This window comes from Eubalaena glacialis, chromosome 8, assembly GCF_028564815.1.
Source record: "Eubalaena glacialis isolate mEubGla1 chromosome 8, mEubGla1.1.hap2.+ XY, whole genome shotgun sequence".
Classification (NCBI taxonomy): Eukaryota; Metazoa; Chordata; class Mammalia; order Artiodactyla; family Balaenidae; genus Eubalaena; species Eubalaena glacialis.
In genome coordinates, this window is record NC_083723.1 from 24,503,746 (window position 1) to 24,530,251 (window position 26,506).

At 34.1% G+C, this 26,506-nt stretch overlaps 1 protein-coding gene across 1 annotated transcript in view; it reads left to right on the top strand.

Annotated features, from left to right (window-relative positions):
* The window catches only part of LOC133096166 (platelet glycoprotein 4), a 73,224-nt gene that overhangs the window by 25,905 nt on the left and 20,813 nt on the right, over positions 1-26,506 (top strand). The window contains exons 2-3 of the mRNA XM_061197649.1: positions 20,239-20,327; positions 20,837-21,044. Coding sequence (XP_061053632.1) covers positions 20,925-21,044 — 120 coding nt within the window. The 5' untranslated portion in view covers positions 20,239-20,327; positions 20,837-20,924. The remainder of the gene's footprint in view (positions 1-20,238; positions 20,328-20,836; positions 21,045-26,506) is intronic.

The window sequence follows — 26,506 nt, forward strand, 5'->3', positions numbered from 1 at the left end:
AAAATTTACAGATTCCAGACATAATCGTTTTATTGGTCTCAAATAACCATTACTATTAATGACATTTTATTTCAACCCATATTATGATACAGTGTTCTGTAGGAACAAACAACATTTGTATACCTTAACTTTATTTCACTGTGATTATCTTAAATAGTTGTAAACTGTGAAGTAAAATTGGAGGCAATGGTTTGCCTCAGTGGGTATTGTGTGAAGATAGCATACTAAAGAAAGTGTGTAACATAGACAGGGACAGGAAATGTCAATACAAGCTCATTCAAGGAATAATTCATAACCTTGCTTGCACCTCAGACCTATACAATTCTATTTGACATTTTGGTAGTTAATATTGTTATTTAAGCATTTCAGACAACCCATAATTAAATATATCGATCCAAGATCACAAAACAATTACTGACTTACAATTATGTATGTTACCTAAATGTAAATAATCAGAAAACAAAAAACTTGAAATGACATGCTGTATAGTAATGCTACTAAACAGATATATATATTTTTTATTTTTAACATCTTTATTGGAGTATAATTGCTTTACAGTGGTGTGTTAGTTTTTGCTTTATAACAAAGTGAATCAGCTATACATATACGTATATCCCCATATCCCCTCCCTCTTGCGTCTCCCACCCTCCCTATCCCACCCTTCTAGGTGGACACAAAGCACCGAGCTGATCTCCCTGTGTTATGCGGCTGCTTCCCACTAGCTATCTATTTTACATTTGGTGGTGTATATATGTCCATGCCACTCTCTCACTTTGTCCCAGCTTACCCTTCCCCCTCTCCGTGTCCTCAAGTCCATTCTCTACGTCTGCGTCTTTATTCCTGTCTTGCCCTTAGGGTCTTCAGAACCATTTTTTTTTTTTTTTTGATTCCATATATATGTGTTAGCATACGGTATTTGTTTTTCTCTTTCTGACTTACTTCACTCTGTATGACAGACTCTAGGTCCATCCACCTCACTACAAATAACTCAATTTCGTTTCTTTTTATGGCTGAGTAATATTCCATTGTATATATGTGCCACATCTTCTTCATCCATTCACAAACAGATATATTTTTATATGAAAAGTCAAGGACTTTGTGAATGTCAGCATTATGTAAATGACTTTGGAGAGCTGGATTATGTGTTGCATCTTGTTTATTCATTCAACAAATATTTGTCTGCCCATCACATACTGCACATTGACCATTTCCTGTACCTAATTTCATCCACTTAGCACTTTGAGTGATCAATTAATTCCCCAGCATAAATATCATTATTTAATAAATTAAATCTATCAATATAGGGGATGTTATATAGGGGTCACTGCTCTACTTGGTAATCAGGGAATCTTCCACTGAGTTTGGTACCACAGGTTCTCATGTTTTTCCCTTAAGGATGATGAAAGATTAGTGGACTCCTAAGTATCTGAAGTCTGTGGAGTCTTAGGTTGCTTAGAAACTCAGTGACTATGTGTTTGTGATGGCAACCCAATTTATCAGTGAATGCAAAAGTAACTTAGCTGGCATTTTGCCAAATCTCCATATTTTGCTAGTATGAATATTCAGATCAGCTCTTCTATCACATAAGTATTTATTATTCACACACTCAAACTAAATAATACTACAACTTACCAAATTTTGAAAAGAATAATTTATAGTTTATAATAGATAGCAAATACATGAAAATTTAGCTTAAATTCACTATGTAATTTTAGTTATTTCAAATTTGTTATGTCAGCTGGTTATTATCCCATTGCCTAAACTTCCTTATATACGTGTAAGATTTGCGCTAAATTAGAAGCGTGGGAAAGTTAGACTAGTACAGTATATAATCCATGTGTTAATAAAAAAGGCTCTATAAATTTGACTTCTATTAATCTATACAAATCCATAAATTTAACCATACATGTATATGTAGTACATTTTAATGATATTTTTATTTTACATTACTAACCCCTTTTTCACATATAAATATAATATATTAAAAATATTACTTACCATATTATTTCTCTTTAAAATCTTAAGTCTTAAGTAATATGCCATGTAATTTGTATACACAAATGCATTAGAAAATTAATGTATTAGAAAAGCACATTTTTGCAATAATGGAAAAGACATTAGGGAATGTACTCTCCACTTCAGTCTAAGTATTTGCTCCTTGCAGTACATTTTCAACTATTTTGCCCCTTCTAATTTAAGGCATGTTTTTAGCTTTCAATAATACCTTCTGTTTATTAGTTTTTTACATACTCATGCTATATATAAACTGTGATCTTCTCTGTACCTCTTCATATGTAGGCACTGTATTTATCTTATCTCCTTATTGATTCCAACTCTCATGTTTATCACAGCCGAAAGCACGGGTAGAGCCGGCAGCCTCTCCTGAGACTAGACTGCTACAAAGTTCTAGTTACCGTCATTTTCCCATGGGTTTTGGCATTTATGCATTTTGTTTTGATATTTAAGAGGTTATCATATTACAGGTTCTCTTGAGAATAAAAGAATCAGTGTGACTCAGGCTTTTATGTGACAAGGATGCATTCGGTGATATTTTCGATTTTTCATTATTCTTGATTTCTACAGAATTCTGCAATTGCTCAAATTTGTCAGTCCTCTAGTATGTCAGTTCATCTGGGCAGTGCCCATGTTACTGATGATATATCTCATTTCACAGATGGAAACAAGTATGAGGACAAAACTTGAATTGTTTTCCTTGAATTAACTGCCATCAGAACAGAAAAGCCAGTTCCCAGGGGTCCTTATTTAAGGCTCCAGTGACTAGGCTACATTGGCACCCTCAACAGAGGTGCATTTTGTTGTCAGATAAAGGCCTGCTGTTTTTTAACAAAATAAGTGAGCAGTCCGGTACAAATCCACTAAACAACCCAAAGGAATCAAACTATCAGCAAGGGATCACACATGTTAGTTTATAAAGAGATAGGAGATTGGCATGTAAAATTAGATGGTAGAGTAAAATATTAAGGAGACTTGGACTAGGCAAAAAAAACGCAGTACAAGGAATGATCTACATTTTATATTTAATCGTGGTTTTTGGTATGTGATTGAAGTACTGTCACAAATTTACAAAATCTTCAATTTAATCAATATGTCTATTCCTGGCAACTGGAGACATAAGCACAATTGGCCCATTTGATCATTTAAAACGTTTGGGAAAAAACTTATTGTGTAGTCGCATGTCATTTGTCCTTGTATTGCAGTTACTCAATAAATATCTGTGGAACAAAAGAAGTAAGCCCTTCTGAAGAATATTTTCCAATGTGGAAGAGTCAGACTGTTTAACACATTCAGATTCTTGCTTAAAGTAGACTACATCTGTTTTTCATTCCATTACATGCCTGGTGTCTACTAAATGTAAAAGATGCACATCTGGAAAATAACCAGTCCTTTTAAATTTGATGTCGGATAACCTGGAAAAGTAAATATACTCTTCCACCAAAGTATTTAACATACCCATGTCTCTTTGATGTATGTTGGGATACTTGTAGTATAGGTTTTTCAACATCTATTCAATGAATATTTGAGCACCTATTATGTGTCAGGCACTATTGTAGAATCTGGCATATTACCGAACACAGTTCCCAGTGAATACATTATAGGGAGTTTCATTGGGACTTACTCCCTTGCAACTCATTAGTGAGCAAATAAATAATGAATTGAACTTTTTTACGGTACTTTGTACAAGTAGGACACTAAAGTGTTCTGGAGATATAGAGATGAATAAAATATAGTCACGTGGTATTTTGTATGTGCTTAATATTAAAACCTCTGTTGCATATATTATAGAACACCATGTTGCAGGGTTTTTTTTTTTTTCTTTCTTTACTTTTTTTTAGGGACCTACTGATTAAATCATATTTCTTGACCACACTTAATGAGCGAGAAATTTGGTTATATGTTTAGTTGTTTAAAATGTATGTGATCTACAGTCCATATTTTACATAGAATCTCAGGGTATCAGTTTGAGTACTTTCAACTCAAACTAGCTGAATTGATACAGGGATATGAGGGGCCCACTTAATTGAAAACTTCACAGTTAGCACTCTTCAGGCACAGTTGGATCTAAGTGCTGTCTCTTCTGATTTTTCTTGGCTCGTCCCTTTATTTGGGTGTTGGCTTTAACCCTGGTTGGCCTTCCTTGAAGTTTTGAGATGGTTCCTGGCAGCATGAGTACATGTTCCCTTATTCTTACACAGTCTTACACATAGAGTATGTGAATGGGGAAAGATGATAGTGGGAAGATCAACTCCCACCCATATTGAACAAAGGAGCCTAGATTTTGTGAGTCCTGAGGAGACATATGTTCTTATAACACTAAACTTTTGATAACGCTTTAACTTATAACAAATAAATAGGGATTTAATTAAATGAAGGAAAATATTAAATAGAACACTGACATCTTTAGAGGCAATATCATGTTAGTACCATGTTAATACATGTTTTATAAATCAAAATATGGAGGTAGCTTTTGAATCTTTCCTTCTGTACTCAATATTAAGGGGCATCTCTGAAAGCAAAGTCAGCTGCTTGTGGCTTCTGGAACACTAGTTGCTTCTCACTACACAGGATGTACTAAGGATCTGAGGATAAGTTCTTGAAGAAACATGACTATCTTCCTTTCCTCTGGGAAATTCTTAAGCATGTAGAAATGTCCCCTCGAGATTATGATTTAGTCAATCAAAATGGGTGAATTTAGTTATATTTATTCATTATGTTTCATCTTTAAAAAATTGAAGCCAATCTCCTAAAACATGTCTTAACACGTGCATATTGGAATTTTTCAAAAAACAGATATTGTCTATTTTCAATTTTAATTTTATTCACCTAAGATTGGAGGAAGATTGCCTGAAAGGGTGACATCTTCAATGATAGAATGTTTTATCATAGAAAGAAAAGGTGTTCCCTGTAATTAATTGGTACCAATTAGACTTAAAACTTGAAAAGGAAAATCACCACAGTATTTTTTCCCTAACCTAAATGACATGGCAAATAAACCAGAGAAAGTTTAGTAAACAGTACGAATTTAGTTTAATCTTTATTTTTTTTAGTTTCATAGCTTGAAGAATTTAAATATTTTCTATTACACAGGATGGTAAATAAATATGAGCTTAAAAGAATAAGTGGCAGAATAAGGTTCAGTTATAACTAAAATATTTTTTGGTAATATTTGGAAACCCGTGATTGTGTATTGAACTGCCGTCAGGAGATGTCTTTCAAAACAGAAATACCCATTAAGTGGATAATGTGAGTGTACCAATAAAAGGAGTGAAGGAACAAATGAATTCATGGTTTCTGCTAATTTAGGAATAGCTGTAATTTTGTAAGTATAATTGCAGTAAGTTAATTTGGATGCAATTTCAAATGTACATACCTAAAACCACATTTAATTTTGAAAAACTATTAGAAAGATAAAAATGAGATGTCAAATAAAAAACAACTAGGACAGATAAATGCAAGGTAAACCAAGGAAGAAAAGAAGGAAAAATGAAAACTGAGAATCTTGTGGAGGAGAGAAGTCTATACTGAAACTTATTGTAAAAATAATGTTTGGGGACAGACTTCTTTATAACATGGGAAATATTTAGTGGTTTTTAATTTTGAGTTGCATGAAATGGTATGGTTTCCGTGTTTTTATGGGCTTATTTCACCTCCAAATATTACTCACTGCAGTCCTCATTTCTTCAACCTACTGTGATTATCCAGTTTTCCCTGAGGAGTTGTAGAAAATGAGAGGAAAAACAGGCCTGCAACAGTCTTGGATCACATCCAGAAAATGTTTTCAGTCCTTGGACTACATGGAGGATGGTGCCCCAAGCCTTATATACACAGATTGGGAAAACAATGAGAATCTCAGCGTATTCACTCTCAACAGGAAAGCCCTGTGTCCTTAACAAAGGGTGTACTACAGAGTACACTGAAACGCACTCGGATAACATAAGCATCTCAATTCACATTTGTATCTTTACCCATGAACAGGAGGCAACGTGGAGTAGGACAGTTTGCTTGCTAAATACCACAGTTGAGGGCCCTGGGCCCTGAAATCCAGGAGAACAGTTGTGTTAGCAATCTCTGAGGACAGATGTACTAATCAACCAGTGCAAAACTAGCAGGACCAGTAGAGTCATTTAGGGTGACATTCCATAGCAATTCAGATTCCATAACCTGCTACTGTTTACTTAAGTCACAACCTCCGGACGAAAGAGAAGAGCGACTTTCAGGAATCTGAAAGGGGATGGTCAGAATGAACATGATTTGAGTCCTTGGTCGCTTGTTGGAGAACGATGAGGATGACAGACACTTGCATAAAGACACGGCTGATGTTATTTAAACCTACTTCAGAATAGAAGATTTCTTTCTTCTTAACCATAAGGTAAATTCCTTTATCAAGTCCATTGTCAGTGCCCCCTAATGTGAAACAAACTTTAATGATGCTACTAAAACGTTAGGGCTAAAATGAAGTTTAATAGGTAAGTTGAACTTCTCTATTATTCAAAATTTAAGTGTGCAGATACTAAAGGGAAGGTTTTACTGTACCCCTGACTAGTTGTCATTTCTTTCATTCAAGCAGATAACCAACTGTCACAGAGAAACATGCAGAACAGTTGCAGGGTTCTGATATTTTAGAATTCTGAATTTTTATATCTACCTTATGCATGATAGAGTAGTAGTCTGTCACTTTTATCTGTTTGGATTTTAATGTTTATGATTTGTAGACTATAGTCATGAAAATAAGATATATAGAAAGAGATTTAAATGATTTATAACATTTCCAGGAAAATATTTGCTTCTAGAAGTTTTATTTGATATATTAGATAGATATATACCCACACACACCCATACACTCTATATGTGGGTATGTATGTGTGTTACACAGGTTTTTGTTTTGTTTTGTTTTTTACAGATTATTATACGAGGCTTTGTTCAAACTGAAAAATACATTTAGAGCAAGATGGTCCCACTTTGAATCCTTATGGATTCTTGGAGATCTTAAGAATTTATTTCAAGTTCTTCCAAGGAGTTCATTAGAGAAACAGCACTCTAAACCAAACCCTTTGGTCTTTTGGAAGACAGAAAACTCTGGCTTATCCACAAGCAAATCCTTCCCTTAAGCCCACTGAGAACCAACCTGGAAAATGATGATTTGATTTCACTATAGGGTTTGATAGGCTGTTTAATAGTTCTTTAAAGCTTCTAGCAGAAGCTGCTGTGCCACTCAAATGCAAGGTTTGTGCCAAATGTTTCTTCAAAGTGTCAGGTCAGAAGGATCAAAGTTTTCCATTTTCAAGCAAACAAACAGAAAAAGAAAGGCATCAAAAATATCTTATTTCCTGTGTGGTGATTTCTAAGATAAATTACTGTTACGTGACATACTTCTTAGAAAGTATTTTATTTCTCAGCTTTAAAAAAGAATTTAATTAGGTATGCTCCCATGTCCCTGGAAAAATGTGTGTGTGTGTGTGTGTGTGCGCGCGTGCCTGTGCATGCATGTATGTGAGTTTAACTCTTTCAGGAATCTGACACCCAAGTGCTGTGTATCTCCAAACTTAACAGATTGTCAGATGGCATAGATGTCAATATAATTGTTTAAAAGACAGACTAGAGAGTATGGTTAGTATGTCTGTTTATTTACTAAATGGAACAAAATCACTTTAAGTCTCATTATCCATCTGATTTCTTTTCTGTTTTTATACATTCATCACAATGAAAGCTTCTTAGCATTTCAAAGCATATCACCTTGATCAAACCATCAGCTAATGTGAATGTGTAAATTGATTTCTCTAACCCTTCTTAAAATTATTTTATTGATTTCCTTTTTAAGACCCCACTTCAGGGACTATTTATAGGGTAGATGACATTTCTCAACACAAAACTCTGTTGTACCCACAATTCAATGAATTTTATATTTCTGCCATTGAAATTACAAATTAATTGCTCACATAATTTTTTTCAACCTCTTTTTGGTATTTGGTAGCTAAATGCTTATTTTTGTAATTGATTATTGATTTTTTTCTTATTATTTCATAACAACATGCTTTGAGGCCTAGTTATTCTTTTACCTGAAGATTTCTGTTTTTTCCCCCTAATAATTTCCTTTCGAATGTATGAACACAAATTGTCCTGACAACTATGCTGATCTTAACACTTCCTTAAGGTTCTTAGTATCGTTTAAATGTTGACTTTTCCCCACTCTCCTTAGACAGTTAAGTCTGTTTTGCAAACAGTTCAAGTAAAGATAGGTGTGCCAACATATTTAGAAGGCCTGTGAAATTTACATATTGATCTGGCCCAGCCCACATTGAGAACTATCTACATATACAGAGGTGCTCTCTCTTTAATCTGTCTTTTACACACAGCTCCTACCATGACTTCTATGAGACATATGGGGAAGTTTACTTTATATCAGTAATGCAGTAAATTTACTTTCATCGTGTGCTCTATTCATTAGACGACATAGCTTAAGTCTAAACTTTAATGACCCTGATATTCTGCATTTTACCTTTAATGACGTCCTTTGAAATTTTCCTTTAAACCTGATATTAAAAACCTCCATTTTAATCTCTCAAACTTTCGCTGGCATTACCATGTACTGCTATGTCTTGTGCATTTAATATTTTCTTTTAAAGTTATGTACATATATATTTATTTTTATTCCTGCATGTGAAGCCCCCCCTCACCATATGAAGCAGGTAGAACCTGCCATTGGTTTAATACTTCCATAAATGTAAGGCAGCAATTGAAAAAATAGGTATTTGTTTATATAGCACACACAATCAGGTGTCTTATGCATGTGCATAAATATGTGTGTGTGTGTAAATCTTCATGATTAGTTACCCCAAGGATTAAAGTGATAAGAAGAATTTTGCCTTATGGTTTTACACTGGTAACTAATGTTTTGTGATACTTTACAGTGTTATGTGTTGCAGGTCTTCAGAATGAATTTTGTTTTAGCTAAACTCAAAATAATTCTGTTAACTGCCACTTACAGAATATGTTCACTGTTCACTCCTTGTTTATTGTACTTAGATATCATTTTCTAAGAGAAGGTTATTTAAAATTGCTATTCAATTTGAAAAATGTGTTGAAAAGAATACGTAAATGAGGTATTGATCAAGAACTTATTTATATATATATTTGTTTATTTCAGAAAAGAGTATAGGCTCTTCAGTCAGTCTTTCAGGGTTTTAATCCTTGTGTTGGCACACGTTAGCTGTGTGACCTCAACTAGTTGTCTAAAGAACATAGTAAGGTGGTGTGGTGGGTCAACGAGATAACCTATGTGAAACACTTATTTCAACAACTGGCAGACAGAAAGCCCCCAGTACATGTTAACTCTGTTACCTTATCATCATCATAATTTATAGGTCTTTGATTGCCCATACAATCTAGAATTGCAAAGCATATGATACTAAAATTCTTTTCATTTGCTAGACTGTAAAAAAAAAAAAAATGAATCACTTAAACATTTTTATCTACTATATAGAATCTGCATACATCTTTTCGTTTTAAATTTAAATCTACCATATGATTTGATCTTCAGCTTGAGGCTGTAGGTAGGCTCTGTAGTTATTCTCTTTGACAAGAAAGGAAATCAGGAATATGATGACTGTGTGCTGCCCAGTTCACAAAACCTATTATTATTAAAAGAGCTGTGGTCAGGACTTGGGCTGTGTGATTCCTCTTCTAGAACTCTTATTATGCATCCATTGTCTACTTCTCAAATATGTTGCAATGTTTATAATTACTCAACATACTTTACTCTTCCTCTTTTACTTCACAAGTGTTAAATTCCATGAATCAGCTCATCTAGAAATACTGTTCTAAAGGATTTTTTGAAACCGTACAAATGCTAGAAGAAAGTTTATTATTTTTTATATTCTTGGAGAAAGCCTTTCAAAGCATGACACAATACTTAAAAGGAATTGCTGTGAAAGTTAATGGCATAAAAATTGAAATTGTCAGTAATTTAAAAATACAATAAAAATAAAGTTTAAAATAGTCAAAAAAGTTTTAAAACCTGTCAAATGTCAGAAGACTGGCTATTTCCTTACTAGCTAATAAGGAAGGACAAACAAACCCACAGGGGAAAAAAAAAGATGAACAAAGATATTATCACAAATATTTAAAAATATAAATGCCAATGTGCTTAAGAAAATAGGTGAACCTTCACTCAATTAAATATTTACCGATAAAATAAGTACTTGTTAAAAACAAAGTTTAGTGTAAACCAGTGTGAGTGATGTATGGAGAGAGGCATTTTCACACATTGCTGTGTACATGTATGAACAGAAATTTGGTAAAACTCCCCCTGCCAAAAAAAGTACACACTTTTAAAATTCACTTTCTGCTGTTTACTAGTGTCCTAGCACAGTAAACAAAACTATATGGGGACTTCCCTGGTGGTCCAGTGGTTAAGACTTCACCTTCCAATGCAGGGGGTGTGGGTTTGATCCCTGGTCAGGGAGCTAAGATCCCACATGCCTCGCGGCCAGAAAACCAAAACATAAAACAGAAGCAATATTGTAACAAATACAATAAAGACTTCATTTTCCATTTTTTGATTAAGAAAATAAGAATAAGTAGTTATTTAACTCCTAACCCCCAGTCAATATAGCTAGCAGTGGTAACATCAGAAGTCATGGATGTCTGTCTGATTCCAAATTCTAAGTGGTCTTCCAGAAAAAGAAAGAGTTCCCAAAGCACTGTGCCTAAGCTTACTTAAGCATATTGACAGTTTTATCTTTCATTCTACTAAATTTGTCTAGTGCTGTAGTGGATTTACAGAAGGCAAGGTATAGCCTCATATAAAAATATCCCTTCAAAATACTGCACATACATTATATTTTTAAAATGAAGACCCCAACATGCATTACTCAGAAATGGGTGCAGCAGTTTTCTGCCTTGTTCAAGTGAATATTTTGCTCAAAATATAGATATATGGTTGCAGATTTTACTTAGCTCTAGGTTTCCTGGGTCTTGTGTGCTAAGCTACTCAGAACGGTTGTCTATGGGATTGAACACTTAACAGCTGCCTCTGGGAATGTAAATTTGATTCTTTGGGCTGCTCATGGGAGGGTGTGACATTTTCCTCTCCAGAGACAGAAGATTTGGTTGGCATTAGGCTACTGAGTAAATAGTGATCCAAGTAAGTTCAGTGTCAGCTTAGGCATCTATTTTACATGTATTTTTTCTGAATCATCTTTCTCTAACAGTGTTCAAATTTTCATTATAATTTAACTATCCTTGACTTCCCTGGTGGTCCAATGGTTAAGAATCCGCCTTCCAATGCAGGTGACGTGGGTTCGATCCCTGGTCAGGGAACTAAGATCCCACATGCTGTGGGGCAACTAAACCCGAGTTCCACAACTACTGAGTCCATGCGCCACAACGAAGAGCCCACGCACTGCAATGAAAGATCCCGCATGCCGTAACTAAGACCTGACACAGCCAAAATTAAAAAAAATAATAATTTAACTATCCTTTCAATATATTTAAGATATGCTGTTTAAAATGGCATCTGAACTCCTATGTTGGTGGGCTATTTCTGAATTGTCACACTGGAGGGTGTGTGTATTTGTGAGAAGGCTGAGAAGGAAATGTATCAAAGCAGCTTAAATACAATAAAATAGATACTCTTAATCAAAATAATTATTAAATTAGCTTTTACACTACCTTTTTATTAATACAACAAAGTTAAAAGGTCACAATTATAAGGGAATCATCTTTTTAAATTATCTGAAATCTCTGTAAGTTATTCTTTTTAAATGAAAAGCATCGATCATAATGAGATTACACAAGGCCATTTCTACTTTATCGTAATTAAATGATCAGATATTTTTTAAAAATTCCAATATACCTGAAGACTTTTATAACTTATTATTAATTTTTAAATAAATGTGTCTGTAAAAATATCCTGGAAAAAGAAAGCAATGCTTGAGGAAAAAGAGTGCTTTGGATTCCTTTCCAGTTGTATTGCACAGCTAGCAAATGAGAGGATCCAACACATGCCCAGAAGTGACAGCACATGCAATCCAGTGAGGACTGGTTTAAATACAATCTGATGGACTAAATGTATTTCTGCCTATTACTGTTAGGTTGTCTTTCAAGGCTGACTTAGAGGCATTTATTTAGCTGGTCTATCTGATAGATGACAGTTTAACCTTCTGAAGATTTTGATTTTTGCCTGTATGTTTCTGAGAATTTCTTTGTAAAAATGTATTTTTAATATTGAGGGTCTTTTTTTATCCTCCCAAAGTGCAAGATTTGGTTAGATTTTAAAATAATGACTTTCTTTTAAAGTAACTTTAGTATATGCTTTTTTATATTAAAAGGTCATCCTAAATAGTAGAATTATTTAAATGTTATGTAACAGTTGTCTTTTTTATCTGAAGAGATCTAAGAGAAATTTAATTTTGGGGGTTTTCGTAGAAGGATTTTGCTGTGCTTATGAAACTTCTATAAAACTAAGAGAAAATAATAAATAGTGAAGAACTTCCAGTTAGAACAATAAGCTATTTCCTTTTTTAAACGTCTGTTTGTCATCCTTGTTGATTGACAGAGTCTCCAGTCGTTTTCGCAATTATTAGCCTCAACACAATTTAGATTTATGATGCATAGAAAAGTGCATTTTGTTTAAACTTTATGAAATGAGGTTTTCAAGCAGGAAAGTTAGACTCTGATAATTCTGCCCAATCTACACTCTCCACCCCTGGGCCCAGTTTATCATCTGGAATAATGATTCTGCAGTAAAAGAGTATATTAGAGGCCACTCAACAAGCTAGTTCCTTTTGTCTCTCTGGCCTCTGACTTACTTGGATGGGAAAATGGCCAAAAGAAAAAAAAAGTACTGCAGAGGATCTCAGATATAGGTAATGGGTCCTTACCAGAACATAAAAATAGACCTGTAGGAGCCATATCAGTGGTGGGATGTGTGTGGGGTTTTTGTTTGTTTGTTTGTTTGTTTTAATTACTCTTGCAGCAAAACATTCACTGGGATCTGACGTCTGTCTGTCTGTCTGTCTCTTTTTTTTTTTCTTAAAGCATATTTAAACTCATACTTTTTATAATGGGGATTTCAGTGTAGGGTTTTCTGCAGAATACCATTTGATCCTACTAAGAATTGACCGTTCAAATGTTGGAGCATTTGATTGAAAAATCCTTCTTAGCCTTTTTAAAGGTAAGTCATAATGATTTTTTTTTTAATAAAAAGATTTCTATCTCCCAAATGATAGGAGCTGACACTACTATATAAACACCCGTTAGAAGTTATAGAACAGAACAGCAAGCAGGAACTGTTTTCTTGAAGTCATTAGGCTTTTTTTAAAAAGTAGGTTTGTGTTCTTTTCTAAGTTATCAATCTTCTTACCTTTTATGTTTAAAAAAATATTGAAACCTTGTCCACCAGCCTATGCCATTTTATTTCTTGATGTTTAAAATCTTGTTTATTTGTAAATATTTATTTGTTAATATTTAGAATGATGTACTATCCAATTTGATTATTGTAGAACTTTCATTGTCTACTTAGGCTATTTATACATGATTTTTAATTTAAATTATGAATGAAAATCAACATAAATAAACACCAGTATAGTAGGATTAGTTCTTATAAATGACTTGCCACTCTATGCCAACATGCTTTCTAATATGCAATTGTTAATTACCTATTATTTTAGAGAGTCATTATTTTGTTTAATCTTCTATCTTAATTTCACAACCTTTAGTGAACCTGACTTTGTCTACATGGTTAAAGGCAGTGCATCTTTTGGATATATTCTTATTAAGCATTTTTTAAAAATGAACAAAGATATTGTAATTGCTACTGGGGATGGTTAATTGTATTAATTCCAAATAATGATTCTGATTTATATAAATGTTTATAAATTATATAAAATTTGGTAACAGAATAAAAAAAAAACAAAATTAAAGTTTTTGGATATTTAGGAAGCTTATTACAAATATCAGCAAATTATTTTCTTGAATGATTATACAAAGTTTAAAGGACAAATCATTCTAGAGAAATTAAAAGTTTTAATTTATAGTAATTTATAGTAAGTGAATTCATACATAACTGTAAATGGCATAAATTCTCTAGAGTAAATTTCTAACAGTTTCTAGAATTGTAACATATTGAAAGATGTTTTTGAAATCTTTGCATGTACTTTTCAGTCCTTGACTGTGTAGTTTTAAATTAGTAAAAGAAACAGTGCTTTTAGTATTCATTCAAAAAATAACCAAAATAATAATTTTTAAAATTTTTGTTATGTAGAGAGTTCAGTGGTGGACTGGATTTATGAGAGAAAAAATACATAGAAATTTTTTTCATTTACCAAAATCATTATGAGACTGGAACAATAAATCCAATACAAAATCATCAGAAGTTAAGCTGGGAGGAATAACATAATTACAACTGGAGAGGTATTGGACAGAGTGTACTAAAAATTTTGGAATTTATTTTGGAAGTTATAGTTGCTACACTTAATTTTTAAGAAAATGTTAGTAAAAAATACGTGTGGATTTTTTTTTTCTTCCTGAAGGAATGGATTCTGTAACTATTTTCTGATTTAATCAAAACATGTTTTAATTCACTGGCCCAAGTCATGGCTGAAAGTTTCAAGGAGCATTAGTCTAACCTAGAAGTTGCCTTTTCACTTGCATGATATTCTAAATCCTGGTATACATAAGAATAAACCATTTCATCAGATTTTATTGTAACCTAAGAGTTTTGGAAATAATCATTCTTCTTTGTGTAACTTATACACATTTATTAGATTTTTAAAAAATAATACTTGGCCAATTTGCAATAACATTTTACTATTATGTTATGGTTGTTCAATATAATATTCCATAATATTTCAAATAACATAACATGTGCTATGATAGGAATTTTTATTCATTATCTCATTGAATTTTATTTGACATTTTTAACCATATATGATGTATTTATATCCATTTTAGAGAAAACTGAGCCACAGAAAACTATAATGTTAGACTGCAAATTGAACCTAATTATTTGAATTCAAAGCTCAGAGTCATAATTATTGCAAATCTTATAGTATTCTACTGTTTATAGTAAGAGTTGGGTTGGGAAAAAAGAGATAATAGCATTTCTATCTAGGACTCGACAATCAAGCATGGCTCTAGATAATCCTATTTAAACGGACATGACTCTAAGAGAATCATTTCAAACCTATAGTAATCTCTATACTCAAGTACTCCAAAAACTACTCCAGAAAGGTTGGTTTGCTTCTAGAAGAACATTTAGTGTAATAATGAAGTCAATGTAATTATTGTTTTAATTTTCTAAGACTACCACCAAAACAAGTTTTAAGTTGTTATATTTGAAAGGCATAATTTAGTAAAGTATGTTATTGTTTTGTATTATAGATGTCTATAAACTTTTTTCTATTATATACGTTTAGCTCCATATATTCTGATAGGATGGAAATGCCCATATAAATTAAAAGGATTATGGTAACTTGAATAAGAGAAGGTGTCGGAGATCTCCTAATCTAGTTATTTAAACATTTTCCACATAGCCGTTGGGTTCTGTGGGGATGACTCAGAGCCCAAATGAGATGTGACTGGAAGGGGAAAGGGCCACAGTCTTGCCAACTTTGACCAGAATAGCTTTGACCAGATAGTTCTTTTAACTATCTTTATATGTTGGGATTGTGTGTAAAATAAGTACTAGTCTAATGTCCTTCTGTTTCCACATAATGAAACACAACCAGATTTAAATGATTGATTTAACTAGCTTGATGTGAATCTGCATCTTACTCATGGCTAGGGAATCATGGCTTTGTAAACACACCTAGATATCATATAAAGTAAGAGTGTGAACAGGATCTTAATTTGGAAAGCTAATTTTCATCATTCATATTCAACCTGTTGTTGAATTAATCACCCCCAAAACTCTAAAACTGGGTTTTGTGGGCAGATACTGTATTTATTAGGTGAGGAAGACTGTGTATCAAAAGAATCACAGTGTGTGTCTAGTGGAAAACAGAGGTGTGTGATCTGGTTTCATATTCCAAGGAAAAGTGGAAGGAAGGCTTATGGATAGAATAGGAAATTTCTAACTCACTCATGAGTTAGAAAATGTCATCCAGGTCCTGGCACTCATTTATGGTACAAGTACATACTCTTATGATCTGAAACTGTTAAAGTTTCGTAGTTCACATCCCAGGAAACTGTACCTCTGGGCCATGCCTTTTCTGGGTGGAGTTTCCCAGGAAACACAGCTCTATCTGCACATGGGAATAATTACAGATTCTCTGGGAACTTTATTATTCTGACCTACTAATGGAGACGCTTCTTATAGCTCAGTCTCAGTTCCTACCACCAGGTTTCCAACATAGTGGAAAGGTATAACGCTCATAAGTTCATCTGGAAACACTTCGTAGATATGACAGCAAAAAAAGAAACAGCCATGTGAACATATACTCATGAATTCTACAAAAGGAACAAGATTTAATGTCTGTGAAATGACAGGATACAGCTGATCTCCATATAGACTCAAGAAAGTTATGGGATTAGTGATATCTTAAAACATTTCTTTTTATTTTCTCTTCCTTCTTCTTATAGGTCTCAAAAATATGTTTTCTTTCCTGTACCTTTGATTATTTTTTGTTTTCTAAATTTAAGTACTTTAAGCAAGCAGTAAGTTATTACAGACATCAATGTCTTATTATGAAGAAGAAATAACAGTGAAAAAAAAACTTAATCTAAAATTAGCAAGTAAAATAAATTTTATTATGTTAGAAGCTGTACTATTGAGAAAACCAAGTGTGCAAAACACAAATTTTATGTGCTCTAAATGGCTACATGTGAGAGGAGAGTGGGGAATAACTACACTTTTTTTATGAAGCTCTTGAATAGAATGTCCTGAGTAACCTGAACTTTTATGTATTCAGTGCATGTCCTACTTTATTTGTTGGTCCCTCCTTTGCTTCAGGTGAATAAAACTACAGTTGACCCTTGAACAGAACAGGTTTGAACTTTGTGGGTCCACTTTTACACAGAATTTTTTCAGTAGATACTACAGTACTACCTGATCCACAATGTGTAGTTGGTTGGATCCACAGATGCAGAACTACAGATAAGGAGGGCTGACTGTATAGTTATATGTGGATCTTCCACTGCCTGCAGGGTTCATAATCCCTCTGTGTTGTTCAAGGGTCATAAGGTTAAAGTATAATTATAATAGCAATACTTACTTATGGTGACAGGGCACTGAAGCATAATAAATGAATGCAAGTAAGTAGTTCCCCCATATTCACGGGTGTGGAGGATACCTTCTAAGACCCTCAGTGGGTGCCTGAACCCAGAGATAGCACCAAACCCTAAGTAGTCCTCCTGTAGCCAAGAGTTTGCTTTCTACAGGTTCAGTTACCTTCACTTGACCACTTTTGACCATGGGTAAGTGAAACTGTGGAAAGCAAAGCCATTGATAAAGGACTACACTACACATGTGAAATATCTTGCCTATTCTTAGAGAGAAAAAAAAATAGAAACTTACATCAAGGTAACAAAAGTATGTCGGCCAATAGAAAATGTGAAAAATTAGATAAACTCAATCTTTTTCTGTTGAAAATATCAGTACACACATGCAGGAATGTTAGAGTAACTCTTGTATCTTTGCTTATGCATCATCCAGACAGTGTCAGACTAAGAACTGTCTAACCATGCAATTCAACCCAATACATTATTGACACTTCTGTTTTCTGATGAACTTGACTCAACAGTAGTGGGCTGTGTATACTATCTCACTTCAGTTTTAAGTTCAAAGCAGACAGAGCCTAGGCAGTACCCAGGTCTGCCCATGACTTCACATCTCTGGGCTCAGGGTCCTTGGAAGTCATAATAATGAGTTTTCAGGTTTAAAGAGAGAGGCATTGAATAACCTGTTGCCCCCTGGGTCATCCAGTGGACTTTCTTGGGACTCTTTGCCCCTTGCAGAAACTCTTTCCTGTAGTCCATGGGGCTGCTTGAATAAAGGAGAATGATTCTGGGAAAGGTCAGGTAGATTCTTAACCAGGTGATGGCATAGATCTGGAAAGGGGCAAATAATACACACCTCTATCCATCTCAGAAACAATAGAATTGTAATGTTTAACTCATTTTATATTCCATCTGTCAGAATAGCAAATGACATTAATATTGAATAATTTTTAGTGGTGTTTATATAGAAAATACAGTATCTTTCTGAAAGAGATGATTTTATCTTTGAGTTGTATTTTTTAATAGATTCATGATGTTATAGAAACAAAACTAGAATTTGACCCTCGGGATTTCATGTCCCAATTTTTTAACGAATTGCAGTCCATAGGTTTCTACAGAGATTCTCCTCAAGTTTCCAAAACATGGGATAGGATAGTGTTAGTCGGGAATGGGGAGACCAAGTTAGGAATCAGGGTCTCGGGGTTCCCACCACTGCTGTAATCAAAGTCACTCAGCCTGGTCTTCCATGTAAGAATATGAGTGAAGAACCAGTTCAGCTGCCTAAATTAAAAACTGGGGATCTCATCTTAGCATCTTATTTTACACATGAGGAAATGGAGGACTAGAGTTATTAAGTGACTTGCCCAAGGTCAGCTGGCAAGAGAGTAGCCAATCACGCTTCGGTTTATTTATTCTCCAGTCTACCAGTCTCAATTACAGCAGGTTCGATCCCTGTATTTTGATGACTACCTTAAGTATAACTTGCAGATTTTGAACTGGAGAGTGTTCTATAAAATGGGCATTCAGTAAAATATTACTTGATAAGCTCCCCTGAATATGATCACTTGAATACAGTACAGAACACCTGGGTGACATTCTCTACTTAGCAATTACAATGATCGTTTAAAAGATGATGTTTCACAAAAATTTTAAGGTGCTGTACAATTATCCTTTGCAAAGGAGATCCTACTTGTGAATATCTAGTCATTATTATCAGGTTTAAATAATTTGTTCCATTGCATTATGACCATCCTGGCCAAAGCCATAGGAGGTAGCATATATTCTTCCCCCTCCACCCCCAAGCAATTAATAAAAAGCCAACTCTACTTGCTCAGGGACACATAAAATTCCACAGGAAAAATAAATCACTTGTTTAGGCTTGTGTGTTTTGTTTACATTGGAAAAAAACATGTGAGACTAATGACTATTCAAGCTTCTTAGCCACGAGGACCTCAGTGTGAATCAGTTTGCTCATCCTGATTTACAGTGGAAGTATCCTAGCTATAAGGCATTGGTAAAGGGAAATCCTAAAGGATGAAAAATAAATAAATTGCCATGAAAAAATTTTATAGCATCTTTTTCCATTTTGGGGAAAAGTCTTATTTTCTTAACATTAGTCTTAACACTATTTTCTTAGCTATGCAATGAATACTTTAAAAAAACTAAATGTTTCCTCAAGTGGAAAGAACTACTAATAAAATCATCAGAGTGGTACTTCAACCACAACAAAGCTATGGAGGGAAAATCTGAGACCATAACAAAATATAACTATTATTATACTTACAAGGTTGAGAAAAATATTGCGTGTGCCTCTTTTTTGTCTGTAGCCTCCATTCTGTTGGCATTTTTGATTTCCTTGGCCGGGGCATTTTGAAGTAGGGAATATTTGTTTATAAGCTACAAAGCACATTCTGTTTATTGATGTCAGGTCAATCCCATTATAAAAAATGCTATTGCAACCAAAATAGCTCAAATGAGTATGTTTTCAATATTTGAATAATAAAGTCTTATTAACTTTGTTACAATAGGATCTACTTATTCCACTAAGAGTTTTCTTCCAAAGATAAGACTGACTAAGTGAAATACATATTGACACAATCTAGTTGCTTTTAACAGAATTGGCATGAGTCAGTTGCCCATGACAAAATGAACAATATTGCCCTTGAATATGTTAAAATATATATATTTGAGACCAGCAAGAAAGCAATGTCTATCACAGAAACTAGACATCCTCTACATATTTTCTTTAAAGTCTTTTCACCTTTAGACTATCTAAAAATCAGTTATTAAAAAAAGAAATTGAAAATGAAGTACTCTTCTTTAAAATATTTCAATGTTTTCAACACCATGTATAAGAAAGAACACAGGCATGAACTCGATATTGATGAAAGTGGAATTTTCTTTTAATAGTGATTATAATTTTGATGATATTAGGGAGTAGTCTAGTGCTAATTTTCTGACAATGTATTTTCCCAATTTACTCATGCTTTTTTGTTTTAACAGATAGCTTACAATTGATTACAAGAATTGATTCCTCTGAGACTCAGCAGATCATTTCCTGTAAAATCCGTATCTTTCTATTTGTGAAAAAGGTAAAGAAAACATCTGTCACCAAACTTGCTTAGCATTTAGATGTGATGGACAGCAGTCCACCCACATTCAGTTTGCAGGAGAACTCCAGTTAGGGTGCAGATGGTTGTGTTGGGGTGGAGAAGCCAAATAGAGGGTGAAGATGCCCGTAAGTGTCCCAGGCTGATGCAAGGTAAGCAGAGGGCGAGAGTATAGTAAGCATATTCTCCTTAGATAAGATTTCAGAATATACAGTAAGCATATTCTCCTTAGATAATCATCCATAGAAGGAAAATTTTAAAGAGGAGAACTTTGAAGAACTGCTCTATGTGACATTATTTATTACTTCTACCACTGGTAGGTAGGTCAAATCAAGAAAGGACAAGACCTAGAAAGTTTTGTTTAAAAAAAAAAAAGCATCTGTTTATTTATAACTGGCAAAATGATCTGTTTCAGTTGCGTGTTTTCCTTGTACTTTGATCTTTTTGTATGATACTTATGCTTCTGTTTTATGATCTCCTTCTAATGATAGAACCAGACCTCTTGGAAACCACCTTCATCAGGCCCGGGAGCTTAAAAGAAGCAGGTGCTGAACCTTAGTGTTTCCCTGAACAAGAAAAATGGGCTGCGATCGAAACTGTGGGCTCATCGCTGGTGCTGTCATTGGTGCAGTCCTGGCTGTGTTTGGAGGTATTCTAATGCCAGTTGGAGACATGTTTATTGAGAAGACAATTAAAAAGGTACAAGTAATTTCAAGAATATTTCTTGCCGCCCTGATTCATTCTATCTTCCATCCCTTTTTGGCTTAGGGTGGCTGTTTGATATTTCATTGTAACTCGCAATAATGTGTCTCCAACACAAACGTGATTGTGAACTACTGAAACTCTACATGATAGAGAAGTGGTCACAGTATGATGTATATTCTACCATTCATATTCTATATGAATGCACTGTCATCTTAGGTCTAAATATTTAATTTCTGATAAAAAACTATTATAGGAATGCAGGTAAGTAGAAATAATTGCATTTAATTATGTCAAAAGAGTATGCTGATAAGCTTTTGAATGAGAAATGAGTATTATTTTGTGAGGGTACATTTATAAAATTGTTACACTTTCATTAATGTTGAGAAAGGCAAAATCATATTTAATATATATATAACTTAAACAAAATTGTGTTTAATATTGATGTAGGAATATTTGGTAAAACTGGTAAAAATTATTTTTGTTTGGTAAACTGCTCTATATGATATGTGTAATAATATATGATTGTCTTATAAACATTTCTTATTGATGAAGTTTGATAATTGACTTTTAGAAAATACTTCCAGAAATGTTATGTAGAACATATCCTGGTATATATATAACAAGTTGACTGTAATTTTAACAAAACTAAAAATAAAAGTGACGAAAATATAGTCACCTATATATTAAGTCACTATAAATAAAGTGACTTAATATATAGGCTTTGTACAACAAACTAGAATTCATCTCCCACCCTAGTTCCTTCTAATTCAGTTTCATACTCACCAACTTTAATTGATAAAGAAAAGGAAGACTAGAATACAGAAAAGTAGATCTGCTCAAGTCCTAAACCAGGGATGGCAAATTCAAATGGCTTCAGGGGTTTGGAGACAAGGTTTAAAAAAAAAAAAAAAAAAAAAAATGGGGATTTACCAAGAACAAGGTAAAAACAAGACAAGGACTATCGTGAATTTAAAAGTGTGTGCTCTGCCCAAAGGCATGTATGTTCATTTTTAAAATACAATGCTAGCCAAATAAAACATATCTGGATGCTGGCCTCAGCTCTCAGCCTGGTTCAGATGTCAGCGGTCTAGACGTTAGTAAGCACAGTGCACATGGAGAACGACAAGAACTGAATCTGAAAATGGGCTAGACTACCAACTCATACCGCGATTTCTGTTCCTGCTAAGACCTTGATCTGTCTCATCCATTCATCCATGTTTAACATCTTACTCTTACTAGGAGTATAAACACATACAATTATATTTCACTAAAGCACTGACCTAATTGACAAATAAATATGAAGATTTAATTTCAAATCTAGTTACCCAGGACAAGAAGTTACTATTTTCCAATGTTTTTTTTTGTTTGTTTAGCTAAAATGCTTAGACTTTAAATTTAAAAAATTTTCTCACTATACCATTATAGCTCTTGTCTTAGTATAATAGGTTTTTTAAAAATAGGACATTTTTAGGTACAGTTTCTATACTTGCATGCTATATTTGCTTAATAACAATATAGTCATTTCTATCCTTTCTCTTGCTAACAGACTGCAAAATTTTCAACCTCATGCATTTAAATTAAATTAAATTCCATCTCCTTCCTTGGAATTCCCAGTTTTCTTGATATTATTATTATTATATTTTATAAATTTATTTATTTATTTTTGGCTGTATTGGGTCTTTGTTGCTGCGCACGGGCTTTCTCTAGCTGTGGTGAGCAGGGGCTACGCTTCGTTGCGGTGCACGGGCTTCTCATTGCGGTGGCTTCTCTTGTTGAGGAGCACGGGTTCTAGGCGCGTGGGCTTCAGTAGTTGTGGCATGCAAGCTCAGTAGTTGTGGCTCGCAGACTCTAGAGTGCAGGCTCAGTAGTTGTGGCACACGGGTTTTGTTGCTCTGTGGCACGTGGGATCTTCCTGGACCAGGGCTCAAAACCATGTCCCCTACATTGGCAGGTGGATTCTTAACCACTGTGCCACCAGGGAAGCCCTATTTTTAATACAGTTCAATAGAGACAGACAGGTGATGGTGAGGTGGGGAGTATCTAATAGTGCGAGAGGGAATTGCCATTGTTCAGCACCCTTTCTGCTCTATAAACTTGCTTCTCTTCTGTATATTCTGTGGTGAGAGAACAGGATCAGTTCTAACACAGAGACTATAACTTATTTTTTGGAAAAATCTTCAGAATAGAAAAGTGACAGTAATCTTCCAGTGCACAGCATTTTAGACTAAGACTATTTTTTGATACATAATTGATCATCTGTAGCTGAATAGTGATCATCTATTCTTTCTTATTATTCAACAATATTATTCATTTAGACCCTGTTAGATGGCATGAGAGGTGCCAGCATCTATTTTAATTGTTTAATATTTATCTCTAAGTTCATAATGGCTAATCCTGAGGAAATAAGAGTTTTGAGCCATCAAAAATTGGCTTTTATATAGAGGCTAAGAGAGAATAAAATAAATATTTATCTCAAGAAATATAAATTTTAACTGGGGAAAAGCATATTGTAAAAAACTAGAGACCTGTGAAATTCTATAATTGAATTCTAAAGCATATATTATAGAAAATAAATATTATGTAGAAAGAGAACTTTCTCAGAGTATTCAATAACTTCAGGAAGAAGGTGAGACTTGAATTGGATTTTGAAGTATAAAATTTTGAAAGTCCAAAGAAGGCTCCAATAAAAGTGTCAAAGGACTGTCTAATACTATGGGAAAAGTTGTGGAAATGCAACTAAATGTTGTGACAAGGGAAGAAAGAATATTAAAAAATGTGCCAAAAATATAGGATTAACAGGAGAGACAATTAGAAAAATAATAACATGGGGTAAGAGACAATTAGAAAAATAATAACATGGGGTAAGATTTCTCAGGTAAGCCCTGAGAAATGGGACGATATATTTTCTACATATGTATTCTATATACTTCAGGCATAGGAAGATATCAAGGACATTTTAATAGTTACACTAAAGTTGATGAGTACTGTTTTCCCATAACAGCAATAATCAAGTGACCAGGTGACTAGATAGAGGGCATTACAGTCCCATATATCTGCCTTTAAATTAATGTAGCAAAATAGAAGTTTCAAGGTAAGTGGCTTTAAACTCAGCTGGAGACCATGCCATGTGACAGTCATCAGGCTGGCATCCACTCATTACTAGGGCTGGATAGTCTGAACACTTAAAGTCAGGGACAGATACTGATGTACATATTAGCCAAGTGAGAGGATGTTAAATATTACTTTTTCTGTATACATAATTATCACCTTTGTACTTCAAATTTAGTAAAAGATCTGCAAAATAGGGTAGAGAGTCCAAAGTCAACTTAAAATCAAGGCCTCCTAAATTCACAAAGAACATAAAAACTTTTGCTCCTTTTAGAGGAACTTATGATATATTTAGCCTTCGTAGTCAAAGAGGCCTATACAATTTTTTAGTACATTTGGTAATGTTAGGATCAGAAGAAATTCATTCCTATTGTGACTGCTTCAATATTTTTCTCTGTGTCTCTGAACAAACCATGGTGTTATGGAAACCACACAAGATTGGAGTGAAACGCCAGATTCTCCATTATCTACTACTAAATTGTCATACAACATTGAATCAGACATCTGCTTCTCTAGGACTCACTTCTACTTCTAAAAACTGGATGGGGTTAGATGACCCTAATTCTAAAGCTAGTAATTCAATGCATTCGTTTCAACTCTTAGTGTTTCAATTTCCCCATTAAAAAAAATCTCTAGGTCAACAAATAAGACAAAGTAATTCATGGCGTTAGAAGAAAGGCATGATACAGTTACAGTGTCTTTTGATATGAAATGCACAAGCATCAGAGTTAGGGAGTTTTCTGTCCTGCCAAGTACATTATTGAGTTCCTTTCATTAAGAACTGAAATAAAATATGTGCCTTGAGAGATACATGATAAACAATTGATACTATATATATTAGTCCTTAACATTCTATAGTGTGAGAGTAATAATGTGTATGTGTGTATGTTCGTGGGAGTTTTCCCCTCATAAAGTCTCTTGAAATGGGTAAATTAACACAGCTTTCAGCTTCCATATAGATTTCAGCTTCAAAAGCCCCATCATTTAGGGTAAACACCCTTACATTTAAAAGAATAGCATTAATACTTTATCTGTACACAATTTTGTCTTAATTTTGAGCTTGCTATGGAAATAGACTTTTTAGGAGCAAATAAAAAGATTTTCAAGGACAACTGCTTGTAAAAAGTAAGAAGATCTAACATCGCTTTAGCAGCTCCAATGTACCCAGTGTATATTGCAACAGCAATGATTGCAACAGCACAGGATTTTGTAAAGGCATTTTAGCTGATGCCTTGTTCTTCTCTAAGGAATTCCCTTATTCTCTCCACTAAGTAATAAGTAAAGTTTCCTGAAGATATGAAATTTAACTTGACTTCTACCAACTAAGTGCAGAGGTGACAGGAACAAAAATAGTAAAAACATGGTGTAAAAGAGGACCAGCCTAAGGGTCAGAGACTAGGATCCTCATCATGATTCTACTTCTAGGTATTTGCCTCGGTTACCCTTGGGTCAGACACCTGGTTTCTCAGAGCCTCAGCACGCTCTCCTAGAAAATGTGCTAATGTTCAATGTCCTTTCCTGATCCATCATTCTATGAATGGATGCTTGCAGGTGAAGGAAAGAAACAGGTCAGACTGTCCCTGTATTCATGGGTCTTGTTAGGCTCATTTTGTGTGAAATACTTTTCTCCCTCTTCCTCTAGCACTAAGGTAAGTTGGAACTTTACACCTGGGCATTCCTCCCAAGGTACTTACTTGGAAACACTGCCTGCTACAAAGTCACCTTTGTCTGCGTTAACTACTAGAGCTTCATAGGCTTCCTGCTCAGAGAGTGAAAGCCTTGGAAGGAATCCAGGAGAGCATCTATGATAATTCCCTCGTTTTACAGATACTGAAATTGACCCAAGGGGTTTGGTGACTTTCTATTCAGTCCCAGCTCCTGAAGCACAAGAGAGATTTCTAATGTAGGGTTTTCTGATTCTGTCATTGGTATTTTTTCTATTTGTCTATCTTTATTACAAGGAGCATCAAAGATTTTTAATGGATTTCACAAAAGGATAACATGAAAACTTCCTTATTTCATCCTTTTTTTAAAAAAAGTATTAACCTAATAATAATGAATTAAACTTGTAATTTTTAGAAGCATGTACTAGTATGTTTCTGCAAATGTATTGAGAGTTGGGAAAGCCTCATTTAGCAGGGTTTTGAAGGGGAGAAGTCAAATTTGTGTTTTTCTTAATTTAACAAATATTAAGTGATTTTCCCCTGAAGTATCCAACTTTTGAAGAAAATGAAAAAGCTTCCAATACCACTAGAATTTTCTCTCAGTTTTTCTATTTTGCCTCTTCAATCCATCTCACTGAGGGCAGAAGAGAAATTAATATTCAACCTGATAAGAAATTTTTGGAA